Raw genomic sequence first — 13,346 nt, forward strand, 5'->3', positions numbered from 1 at the left:
CGGTTTCTCACGAGTCGGATACTCTGTGTAAAAACTGCGGAGCGTATCAAACATAGAACCCGCAGTATATTTTGTCCGAAAAACTGCACCGTGTTGTGGTGCGTTTTTGTTGGTCGGATTTTCTGCTGCAGAAAGCAGCGGAAAAAAAAGGTCATACTTACCTAGGCTGTTGTTATGGTGACGCGTCCTTCCTGTGCAGTCCGGTCCAGACTCCCTGGTTGACACTGCAGTCCATGTGACCACTGCAGCCTGTGATTAGTTGCAGCGGCAGTCATATGGGATATAATGTCATCCCAGGAGGCCGGCCCTCTGACATCATCCAGGCCGGCCTCCTGGGATGACGTTTCATCCCATGTGACCGCCGCTACAGCCTGTGATTGGCTGCAGCGGTCACATGGGATGCAACGTCATCCTAGGAGGCAAGACTGGACGAAAAAACACATACTTCTAGGTAAATAAGTTGTTTTTTTCTTTTTCCGTAGTTGCGATTTTTGCGGCGTAATCACTGTAAATACGCCTCAAAAGTCAAAACACTTGGCTTTCTGTTTTGCATCCCTATTGAATTCAGGGGGGAAAACCCACAATGCAAAATAAAATAAAACGCAGGTCAATTAACGTTTACGCTGCATTTTTTTTCCGCAGCGTGGGCATGAGATTTTCTCAATCACATCCACTTTGCTGGTACTGTAAATGCTGCGGAATTTCCGCACAGAATTCCGTTGCAGAAATTCCGCAGTGTTTACACTATGTGGGAACCTGCTGTGTAGAATCGTACCAAAACACGTAGCATGAAAATGCACTGAAAAATGCATCAAAACTTAAAAAACGCACCGAAAAACGCACGATTAGGTGCGGTTTTTACCTGCAAATTTACTGCGTATTGCTGCGGTTTTGGTGCGTATTTTCCGCAGCAAAATACACAATGTGTGCATGTAGCCTGGAGCCTTGGACATCATTGAAAGACCTCTTTAATATTACCCGGTGGGCTGAGCTGAAGGCACCCAAGTGACTGTGGTTAGAATATATTTATAATGCAATCATATTAATTTAGCAATGAATAATTCAGCACAGCGTGACTACCACAGCTGCCGGGATGAGGAAGCTGTTCATAGGAATTGTGTGTAGTTGACAAATGCACCTTTCCTAAAGCTGCTGCCTCTCGACAGATGTGGTTGCTGCCATTCTGCATCTGCATGGCTAATTAACGTGATCCATGCCATCATTTTCTATTGTGACCTGAATCTGGAGGAATCCTGCTGATAATGGCTCTCATTGTTTGCCGGGGAAGCAGCGAGCTTACAAGTGGTCCAGCTTGGGAGGCTGCCTGCAATTTTTCAGTTTTCACACTGACAAATCAGGCATGTGGAAAGGAAAGAAAGAGGAGGAGGGAGATAAAGAGGGTGTTGGGGAAGAAGGGAGGACGAGTCACACGAAGGAGCTGCTCCTGTAGAGTAAAAGTGATCTCTTAACCATTTTTCTCTTTTCCATCCACTTTTTATTGATAGTATTTTATGTTCATTTCTCACCGAGTGCCTGCTACTAGATCTGAATAATTTACATTCTAGCAGGGATTTGCACATGAATATATATGGGATTTATTTAACCGAAATGTACTGAATTTTATTTAACTTGTTACAGAAGATCAGATATCATCCCTCTCAATCAACTAAGGTGTATGTAAGTATTACTATATTTATATATCTATATGTATAAATTTCACACAATCGATAGCTACACATTATTATGTTACCCTATTAGGGTTATTAATAAATAGCTACACAACATATTGTCACTGTGTCGGTATTTGCCAATGGGCAGCTTATGTACCTGTGCCATCTCCGATTGAACAACGCTATGTGTAGGTAAATTGCTGATACTGAATTTATCTCAACTGAGATACATATTACTTGAACCTTTAATGCTCCAGGTAATGAAGATCTATCTATCTATGTATCTATCTATCTATCTATCTATCTATCTATCTATCTATCTATCTATCTATCTATCTATCTATCTATCTATCTATCTATCTATCTATCTATCTATCTATCTATCCATCTATCTATCCATCCATCCATCCATCCATCCATCCATCCATCCATCTATCTATCTATCTATCTATCTATCTATCTATCTATCTATCTATCTATCTATCTATCTATCTATCTATCTATCTATCCATCCATCCATCCATCCATCCATCCATCCATCCATCCATCCATCCATCCATCCATCCATCTATCTATCTATCATCTATCTATCTATCTATCTATCTATCTATCTATCTATCTATCTATCTATCTATCTATCTATCTATCTATCTATCTATCTATCTATCTATCTGTCTATCTATCATCTATCTCCTATTTATCAATCCTCTAATATCATCTTTATGTATCTATTGATCTCTATCTTTAGTTAACTTTAAAAATATAAACTTATTAATATTATTAGACTTCAGAATATTATGCTTGCAATGATTACAATCACACACTGTACAAGGGTTGACCTGAGTCCTAAACAGGTTGCCCATGAAATAGGTTGTTGGTTGACTACATAAAATGTTATCAGTTACAATGCTCAGAACCAATTCCTGTTGTTAGATTCATATTTTAGAATAGAAAGCAGAAATGTTTGATTGAAGGTAAATTAACAACTATTTCCCGTGAATGGCATATATTTTCTAGCACTTGTGAACCACAGTGGTTAGCTATGGATGTATTCATGAAAGGGCTTTATAAAGCGAAAGACGGAGTCGTGGCAGCTGCAGAAAAAACCAAGCAGGGTGTGGCGGAAGCAGCAGGAAAGACAAAAGAGGGCGTCCTTTACGTAGGTAGGTAAAAACGGATCATTAAATTGTCAGCTATGAAATTAGGATTCTGATTTCCCTCAAGAGTAACAGATCTTAAAAGCCCAAAGGTGTGTTTTGGTCCTTTAGTAAGGTCTTGATACGAAGTTTGTATTTTGTATATTCTGCATAAATATGATTCGTTTTAGCTAAATAGCATTGATTCTAGTGGATGACTTAAATGGGACTCTGTTTATTAATCACAACAAAGATCTATAGATATCTCTATGAGAGTTTTTTGTGTTGTTATATCAATTAAGGCATGAATAGAGATGGTAAAATTGTTTCGCTAGGTTTGAGATTTGCAGTGAATAACAGTGACCTACATTATGGAGAACCAATGGAGAATAGAATTTGTAAAGATTCACTCATCTGTATTTATAGATTAACAGGACAATACCATTTAGTATATAATGACTTAGAACTTAAAGTGTGTGTTCAACTTTAGTGATGTTACACCATTTAATATAATTTATTTTATTGGAATATACATGTGCCAAAATGTTGACATTCGCACAGGCTTGATTCTGGCACACTTGTCTAGTCATATATTATAGTGTAAACATATTTTTTTTTTACTCTTTTTGAGTGCCCCCCATAAAGAGTAAGCCACTGGTCCCCACATTTAAAACAATCACAGTGCCCCCATTAGAAACAATTATTGCCACCAGTGCACTACATACAATACCAACCAGAGCACCTATAGGAAGTCAACTTCTTTCCACAAAATTTGCCAGTGATTGTTCCCCAAAAGTGGCCATAGTAGCCTGATCAGTACTGGTGGCAGGGTCCCCATAACAATACAGAAAAATCTAAGTTTATTAATGTGGAAAATAAAGTAGCACTTGCTTTGAACGGATCAGTGCTTTACAAATTAGTAATTTTAAAGGGTCTTCATTGGATACTTGTTGGTTAACACAGCAAACTGCTTCCCTAACAGGCACATTTGCATGTTAATTTAAACAGGGTATCTGCCAGGTACTTTTGGTGCTGCTATTGTCCATGAAAAAGTCCATCCGGAGTATTACGCTTATAACGATGCAAGTTATTCACATTTTATGTGCATTGGATTGTGGACTGATCAAACTAAAATCGATGAAAACTACTTATAGAAATTTAAGGTCTACGAAAAGAAGATAAACAGAAGGCAAGCATTACTCATTAGTGGGGCATTTTGAGCCCACTAACTTTTTTTTTTCTCACATGCAAAATTTCATCAGGACAGTGCTGAAAGATTTAGATGGTAAAAGAGCACATACTGAAGCTATTCTCTTTGTTAATTGAGAGTATACTTATCATAATGATTCCTAGAGGCAAACCGTGCCCACTTCGGGTTTCATTACATACTTCTTTCTCTAAATACATTTTTGGGTGTGCTGGAACATTCATCCTGATCTGAAATTATTGCCCTACAAGGGGCATTGTGTAGCAAATTGCTGGTATAGATAATATTACTTAAGTTCTCCCTCTCTCTCTCTCTCTCCCACCCCCTTCCTTCCTTCCTTACTCCCCCATCTTTTTATTCCCCTCCATCATTCTATCTCTCTATTTCAGTTAACAGAGATTTGTAGCTTAGCATCAGCGGCGTAACTTGAAGCTCCTGGGCCCCAATGCAAAATTTGTAACAGGGCCCCTCACTTACCATGTGCTATTTAGAATACCGGTGTCTTCTTATGTGGCCCCAGGGCCCGGGTGTGACTGCTAACTCTATACTCCTTATAGTTTTACCCCGTCCAACATCTATGCAAAAGGAAGCAACTTTAAAGTAATTTCGTAATTTCATGCCTTGATAATGTTTTTTCCTTTTTTACATCTTATTGATTCTAATGATATGCTTGCCTTAGGCAATGTGGAGTCAAACACCAATCAGGCAGCCTGTCTGAGGATTTCCCCTGGAGTGGTAAAGCTTGTAGATTCTCCATTCTATAAAACATGAAATCAGATGTGCATGTTCTTAAACCATACATCTCAAAATATAAAATATATCAATATCCTCAATGACTAATGATCCTCAAATGCTCACAGGTTTTATCTATATTAGGTCTACTGTTTTTGAGATCTTTATGGAAGTTTGCAGGGTATCGGTTTGTCAAGGGCGCCTTTCTCTACTATAGTAGGCAGTATATAAACAGGAATCAAAGAAAAGGACTGCAGTAATCTAATTGTTTTCTGTAACCAACTTCTCCACTTTGCACTCGTTTTTAGAAATGTTACCCACTGATGTCATGCCTTTCTATGTAGGGGTCACCCACACACACCCAGCTGCACCAACATAATTGTATAATAATTTTTCTATTTTAGGAATTACTAATAAAAGTTAAATATTATTTGTACTTAGAGACCACATCCTTCCCTCTCTTACCTGCCCCCAAAAATATACAGATGTAGCCATCTTTAACTTGATTGTGATAACTTTCTGGATTGTGATATCACACAACAAAAGGCATTGAAAAGTCATTGAAAAGGTCAAGAGAAGAGATCTAGCCATTGTTTATTTAAGGCGTTAAAAGTCAAGGTAAAGACGGCTACATCTGTATATATTCAATTTAGGTGGTGTACACCAGTGTGGTCTACTTATTCGCATAACTTGCTGTGATTGGTGACTACCTTTTTATCACTACATGCTTTCCTTTGGCATCCAATAGGAGTATTTTGTTATACCCCGGAAAGTATTTCTTTAATAATAATAAATTATAGTAGAACTGTTATCAATAGAGTTTCATGAACTTGGACCCTCTTCAGTACCCACATTAAAAAGCCTGTGGCAAATGTTTGTCCAACATAGTAATTGAGGAGATATCGCTAGGATATGTCATCACTATCTGACCAGCCTCTTTCTGACCTCTAGGATCCCAAACAAAGGTAAATGGGGCTGAGTAAGGCTACATTCACATGAACGTAGCCCACCTTGGACGTGAAAAACTGCAGTTTTCCACGTCCGAGGTGGACCCGTGCTGGACGCATTGACACAGATCCCCCACAGACCAGAGTCTATGGAGGGATGCGTGACATGCAGTAAAATAGGACATGTCCTATTTTTCAACGAACCGTTCACACACAGTTAAAACAACGGTCGTGTGTACGGCCCCATTGAAGTACATGGGTCCATGTGACATCCATTGTTTTAACGAGATTCACGTTTCTGTGAATGAGCCCTTACAGTTCACGCACAGCAGTTGATCAGGAGTGGTGCTGATAAAACATCTAAGAGGGCTGCTGAAAATAGCAATATGTAATCACTTCCTATGGTGGGTAGGGCTGGATTAAAGGGAGGGCAAAAGGGGCGATTGCTAAAAGTTCTCCATCACCTCTGAGTGTCCACCACCCAATTCTCTCAATATCGCTTCACAGACATTCCTAATAGCAAGACATGGGAGTTGGAAAAGATTTCAACATACCCAATAATGTAAACATTTAAATATTTGACAGAAGAGAAGATTAGAAATTAATAATATTAATTACTAAGGGTCGGAGCTCTCCTCTCCTGCCTGTTAACTAAAAGAAAAATGGTGGTCAGGCATGCATGTCTTCTGCTATAGGAAAAAAGGGATAAGTAATTGTTAGACTCCACCAATTTTTTTTGGCCAGATGCCTCCACCAACCTTGTTTTGGCCATGATGGAGGGAAACCCATTTAGAATTTTTTTTCCATAAGTAGGTTTGTAATACAGTTTTGGATTCATTGCAGACTATCCTCTAACCCATAGTGTGATACTACTCATGTTTTAGAATGATTATTATCTTCTGAAATGTAAACGTGCCAGAAGGCAGGGATTGAATAAGGCACAATTCTAGCACCACAGATGGAGTGCACTTGTGCTTGTTAATCTGATTCCGTACAAAAAGTGAGAATGACAAATGAGTCATGAAATGAGATATGAAGTGTGATACTAAGAGCTAATACAGAATTCCAGGCATCAAGCTGAGAAGGAATGGTAAAGACATCGTTTTCACAAAGATTACAGGACTTCAGTATAAGTAGCAACTGCTGATATCTATTTCCATTTTCTTTGTGAATGGTCAGTGAAAAAAAACCTCTCATGAAGGGAATTATTGAATGTGTTCCAGTTTATCAAGCAAAATAATTAAAATGTATATTTCCTCCATGGTTTGCAGGCTCCAAAACAAAAGAAGGTGTCGTACATGGAGTAACAACTGGTATGTGATATTTGATTTATCATGCAATACAACTTATCTAGAATGTTCATGTACCTAAAAATTCTAATGTTTGCCTGGCTTAGGATCAATCTCTCGTCCATCAAAAAACATATTTGGGTTTCCATGATGTGAAGCTCTCAATGATTAAGCTTGTCTGCCTATTTTGGTTCATGACACCATCAATACAGTAATATCATGGTCCATACCATCTTATATATCAATAAACAATGTCCCTGATAGATATTATGGATAATGAGTGGCTCATGACAATGCTTAGTTTAGGCCATGATCTGGAAGTAGCAGGAAGGAGGAAGTCCTGACATCTCCTCATTGTAATACCCGCCAAGATTTGAGTGGCGGATGATCTACTTTAACCAGTTATTTCCCGGAGTTTCACTTTTTTAAATAAGCAAACCTGTCATTTCCATATGCATCTCCAAATGGCTGGCAGCATAACATAATTGACTTATACGGAATATATTAGATAGTTTATTCAACTATTGTAAAGTACCTCAGTAATCTGGCAAGAATGTTATTTTTCCAGAAATGCAAATAAGCTGTAGCAAATCTACCGGTTGTTCAGCAGTGTAGTGAGTCAGGCATATTTAAATGATTAATTATAGGTAAGTTTCTACACCCATTAATAGGCGGTCATTGGAATGAAATATTGTAATGTCTGCTGCCGCCCGCTCCCGCCGCCGTGTACTCACCAATCAGTGGTGTCTTCTGGATCCAGGCCAGCGCCATGGCTCTCCCCCGCTGACTCTTCTGTTCTTAAAGGGCGAGCGGGCACCCAATTCCCCCAGCTTTTCTGGGTACTTAAGGTATCCTCCCCCACTCTTCTTTGTCTGAGCATTTAGGTTCCATAGACTAGCTTGCTAGTACTGCTCTTCTGTGACAATTGGATCTACTGACCCTGCTTGAACTTGACCATCCCTAATAGCTGCCTGCCATGACATTTTTAGCCTGATCACTGTGGCAACTGTCTGCTGCCTGTCCTAATCTACGCATTCTTCGGACCTACCATGTAGTCTGCTGTCATTGTACCTCGCCTGTCCATGTTGCCCATTTCCAACATAGACTACTCTGAGGGTAGCAGCCTGGGAATACTAGCGGCCAAGTCCACATCTCCGTAGGGAGGTTAAAGGGTGAAAACCTATTTATCTCTTAGACTCTGCTCCCCAGTTAAGACCTACGCTAAATCCGTTGACAACACAGTGGGTCCACAACATCCTCTGTTGGCCCAGTGACCGTGTCTAATATCTATGGCCCCCATTCAGGCCATGGACCCTGCTGACTTTTTCCTGCATGAAGTTCATGACCTGGCCAAGAACTTTAAAGACAATGTGTCTGCCAAGATCAATTGTTTCAGCTGTTGGAAAATTTATATTTTCGCCTTATTAGCTTGGCCTCTCCAGCTGTAACTTCCTTCATCCTTACCTGTGGCACAATTGCCACCACTTCAAGCTGCTGTCTACAGCCCTGGATTGTATCCACCGACTACCTTTGGCTATGATGGAGACTTCAAGTCCTGCAGAGGATTCTTGAATCGGTGCACAATCCATTTCCAAGTATTGGCGCATCAGTTCTCTCACGATCGGGCCAAGGTAAAATGCATTTTGTCTATACTGTGTGAAGAAGTGCTGGCCTGGGCATCACCATTATGGGAACAGAATGATTCAATCATGTTTGATATTGAAGTGTTTCTATCCTCTTTTAAAAAAGTATTTGAAGAACCATGTTTGGCATTATCTGCAACTTCCTCTCCATTAAAACTCCACTAGGGCACTTCATCTGTGGGACATTATGCCATCCTGTTTAGCAACCTGGATACAGAGTTACAAAGGAATAAAGAAGTCCTTGTCACTACATCTTGGAAAGTCCTGGCAGGCCGCACTTAGGATGAATTGGCACGTTGGAATCTACTCACTTCTTTGGCTGATTTAATCTTCTTAGCTAACTGTATAGACATCTGGTTTCATGAAAGACAATGTGAAACGGACCATGTCCATCGTGTACCACGGCTGGCATTTACTTTCAGAAACCTCTTCTTGCCTCCACTTCTGCTCGTCCTGACAAACCTATGCAGTTAGAAAGACTTAAGCTCTTCACAGAAAAACAACAAAAAACGCGCACTAATAATCTGTGTCTGTACTGTTGCGGCAAGAGTGATTATTCGGTGAGGCCGGGAATCTCCAACACCTAGGGCAAGTAGGGGAGGCTACCCTAGGCAGGGAACCTACCTTTCAAAAAATGACTAAACCAGTTTATATGTCCACCTCTGGAGCACGCTTTACAGTTAAAGCATTTCTGGATTCTGGCTCAGCAGGAAATTTTCTTTGTAAATCTCTAGTCACTCATGGTCGGATCTCTGTGCTCCAGTTGGACAAGCACCTTTTTAGTGCATCAGTGGATGGGGAATTATTGCCAGAAATCATCCGCCAGGCTACCAAGCCTATGTCTATGCAAGTGGGAGCACTCTATCGTGAACACATTTTTTTCTATCTTTTGAGAAATTCCCACAGTACTCTTCTCCTGGGCCTTCCCTGATTACAGAAACATGCACCAGTTATAGATTTGGCTTCTGGTCAGATATCTCGATGGGGTGAAGCTTGTCATCAACAAAGTCTTCCCGTTTGATCTATTCCCCTAGGCCCTGGTCTGTGGAACAAATTCTGTATACCAGTTTTTCTGTAATACTCTGTAAACACCAAACGGGGACTCTTCTACCTCACAGACATTATGATTGCGCAATTGAATTGATACCGAATTACACTCTTTGACGTCAATGAAGGCAGTGGCGCGCTATCAGCACCAGGATTAATGTTAATGAAGAAGTTTTGTGAATGATGTGATGAAGATTGGTGATTCACAAATTAATTTAAGAATGAATTAAATAGCTGCAGCAGCACTCACTGACAGCAATGACTGTCTGTCTGTGCCTGCCTAATAAATAACACACTGACAGTGTCTGACTCTTATATCACTCTAAAATTTATCTCTCTATCAAACTGTTGTAAATCTAACTCTTTTTTTCTCTTCTCACTATGAAACACATTTACTGACACTAATCCATTATCTATCTTTATCTGTGGTTTACTGTCTCTTTCTCACTCTGTCTGACATCCTCTCTCTCTCCACATTGTATCCCCACAAAGCAGCGGCATTTCCTGGTTGTACTGTTTATAGTGGCTATGATGACTAAAATGACTGTCATCCACCGAGTCATCAGTGACTCACACCCTATATTCCTCATGATTGACTGTGTTAGAGGCAGAGCTGTCTGCAAGGCATTATGGGCCTCCGGGCCGCTGCCCAAGGTCATGTAATTTTTCTTCACTGTCTCTTTCTAATCTGTTAAATCGCAGCCGCTATTTTGAGTGATATCCTCACTCTCTAAGGGTATGTGCACACACACTAATTACGTCCGTAATTGACGGACGTATTTCGGCCGCAAGTACCGGGCCGAACACAGTGTAGGGAGCCGGGCTCCTAGCATCATACTGATGTACGATGCTAGGAGTCCCTGCCTGGCTGCCGGACAACTGTCCCGTACTGAAAACATGATTACAGTACGGGACAGTTGTCCTGCAGCGAGGCAGGGACTCCTAGCATCGTACATAAGTATGATGCTAGGAGCCCGGCTCCCTGCACTGAGTTCGGTCCGGGACTTGTGGCCGAAATACGTCCGTCAATTACGGACGTAATTAGTGTGTGTGCACATACCCTAAATCTCCCAAAGAGATCCTGACTTTCTGTCACATAGTCCAACTCCATGGAGCAACTCCTACATGCGTAAATGCTGACCAATCGATATACCCCTTTTTAGGTCAAGATGATGGTTGCTCTCCTATAATAGAAGAATATTGTTTTTTTGACATTTTTTGTCTGAATATTACATATGTCATCAATCCAGATGGAGAGGTCAAGGACATTAATTTGTTTATCATTAATTTCGGATGTAAACATCAAGCCTAATGTATTCTTATTTAATATTTTGACAAATTAAAAAAAAAGTTCTCTTGTGCCCTCCCACAAAATCAAAATATCATCAGAATAAGGTGCCCAAAAAATAATATGGTAAGTTTAAAAAGCTAAATCATCACAAAACCTAGTGTTCCCACCAGACTAAGGGTATGTTCACACTCTTTTTACGCTGATGTCGACGCATTTTCCACGTCGGAATCAACGTAAAAAAAACTTCCCAAATTGGCCTCCCATTGATTTAAGTGTGAATCAGAGGCTTTTTTTTTTTTTCCAAGACAGAATTTTTTCTGCTCTGAAAAAAAAGCACCCTCCTGGAGCGGATTTTACTCTTGAACATTCCATTCAAATCAATTGGAGGCAGAAAAAAAAGCGCTGTGCAGTTTGACGTGATTTTTTTTTTTTGTCAAAAAATCTAAAGCAGATTTTATAGAGCAATGTAGTTTCCAACGGAAAAAAAAAAACTTTCAAAATCTGCCTCAAAACCTGCCTGCGATTAAGCCACCTCCAAACTCCTGAAGGAAATTTGGAGGCAGATTTTTTTTTCTGCTTGACAAACTCTGTGAACATATTCTAAAAGTAAAGAGATCAAATAGTGTATGTATTAATTATATATTGTAGTTTGGGAGTATGTTTGGAAGTTACTGTGATGCTTTAACTTTAAGACTCTGTTCACACTTGCGCTACAAGCCTCCATCAGGGGTTTCATGGAGGATTTCGGCACTCTCATGGGAAGAATGCTGCAGCATGCAGCGCTATTTTTAACATCAAATCAATGGAAACCCCAAAGGAATCCATTATAAGAACAGCTTCATGGCTTCCGTTATAACCAGAATACACCAGAATGAATAAAATCGAATTGGATATTAACGTTTTTCATTTATCAGTCTTTTAAAATATGCTGTGTTTTTCATTGACATCATTTACTCTAATTTATACTATAATCCATTTCTAAATTAACTCCATACAGCTGATAACTATATAGACAAGTAGATTTTAGTCATCTGTCAATTTTTTAGACAGGTTTTAGATTATGATGTCTTTTCAAATCGGTTTTGAAATGCTCATTCACTTCAGACATGCATGGAGTTTTAGAACACATGGAAAATATTAGGTACATTTTCAGATATTACAAAAAATACAATATGTTACTTTCCAACAAGTTTAGGTATTCATATTAGAACCATTTAGTTGAGATATTTTCAGAATATTTACATTATTTGAATATTTTAGGTCAAAGGGGGCTCTGCACCTAAATGTATTGTTACAAAAATATTTTGAATGTGTGTAAGTTTAAAGGGTTGACATCAACAAAATGGAAAAATTAGTGCGGATTAAGTATATATTATATTCTTATTGACTATAAGACAATGTTTCTTTCCAGTGCTTACTAACTAAACTGTCAACTGCAATACTTATTAAACGTTAGTCATTACATAGTGTTATTATATATTATGTCATTTAGTAATGTTTGTTATTATTGGGTTTCCAACTAGTGGCTGAAAAAACCAAAGAACAAGTTTCTCATGTTGGTGGAGCAGTAGTTACGGGAGTGACTGCGGTTGCACATAAGACAGTAGAGGGCGCTGGAAATATTGCTGCTGCCACAGGTCTAGTGAAAAAGGATCAGATGGGTAAACAGGTATGTTATAACTGGTGAGACCTATTCAGTTTTAATGTCAGAATGCAAAAAGCTCTTCTTTTATTCTAAAGTAAATGTAGTAAAATAATCAAATGTAAAAATTAAATAATGTGCAGAATATTATAATAAAGATTAGTAGAAGAAAATATTCCAAAAGATCAGTTAGTGTTGCAATTTCTACTTTTACAATTGGATTTTCTTTTAAATTTTACTATCAAAACCACTATGAGAGCACAAATTGGATGTGTAGATGAATGAAATCCGTGCTGGGTATGGCTTGTGTTTGATCATATGCACAACAGTAAAACTAAGATAAAAAACGTGTGTCTAAATTATATATATATATATATATATATATATATATATATATATACATATATATACATATATATAAATACATATACATAAACACATATATTTATACTGTCCTGTAAGTGTTGCTTTTGTGCAGAAATTTACTGAATACTTATTTTCCTTATTATAATCTTTATAAGTGCCCATAGCTTGTCATAAATGTAAAAATGTAAATAACTATATGCTATATAATGAACAGCTTTGAATTTCACACATAAACCTTTGAGGTCTGAAAAATAAACATTGGGGCAGAAATATTGCACCACATTTTGGCGCAATTTTGATGTATGTACCTCACTAGACACATTTGTTTAAAAAAGTGTTCTGAAAGGGGCGTGGCTCAATGGAAAAGGGGTGTGGT

General features: G+C 38.8%; 1 protein-coding gene across 1 annotated transcript in view; it reads left to right on the forward strand.

The window, feature by feature from the left end:
- Window positions 1–1,424: 1,424 nt before the first annotated feature.
- Window positions 1,425–13,346, forward strand: part of SNCA (synuclein alpha) — a 97,725-nt gene continuing 85,803 nt past the window's right edge. The window contains exons 1-5 of the mRNA XM_075849776.1: window positions 1,425–1,457; window positions 1,639–1,677; window positions 2,688–2,833; window positions 6,964–7,005; window positions 12,486–12,631. Of these exons, the coding sequence (XP_075705891.1) occupies window positions 2,713–2,833; window positions 6,964–7,005; window positions 12,486–12,631 (309 nt within the window). The 5' untranslated portion in view covers window positions 1,425–1,457; window positions 1,639–1,677; window positions 2,688–2,712. The remainder of the gene's footprint in view (window positions 1,458–1,638; window positions 1,678–2,687; window positions 2,834–6,963; window positions 7,006–12,485; window positions 12,632–13,346) is intronic.

Source organism: Rhinoderma darwinii, chromosome 1, assembly GCF_050947455.1.
Source record: "Rhinoderma darwinii isolate aRhiDar2 chromosome 1, aRhiDar2.hap1, whole genome shotgun sequence".
Lineage (NCBI taxonomy): Eukaryota > Metazoa > Chordata > Amphibia > Anura > Rhinodermatidae > Rhinoderma > Rhinoderma darwinii.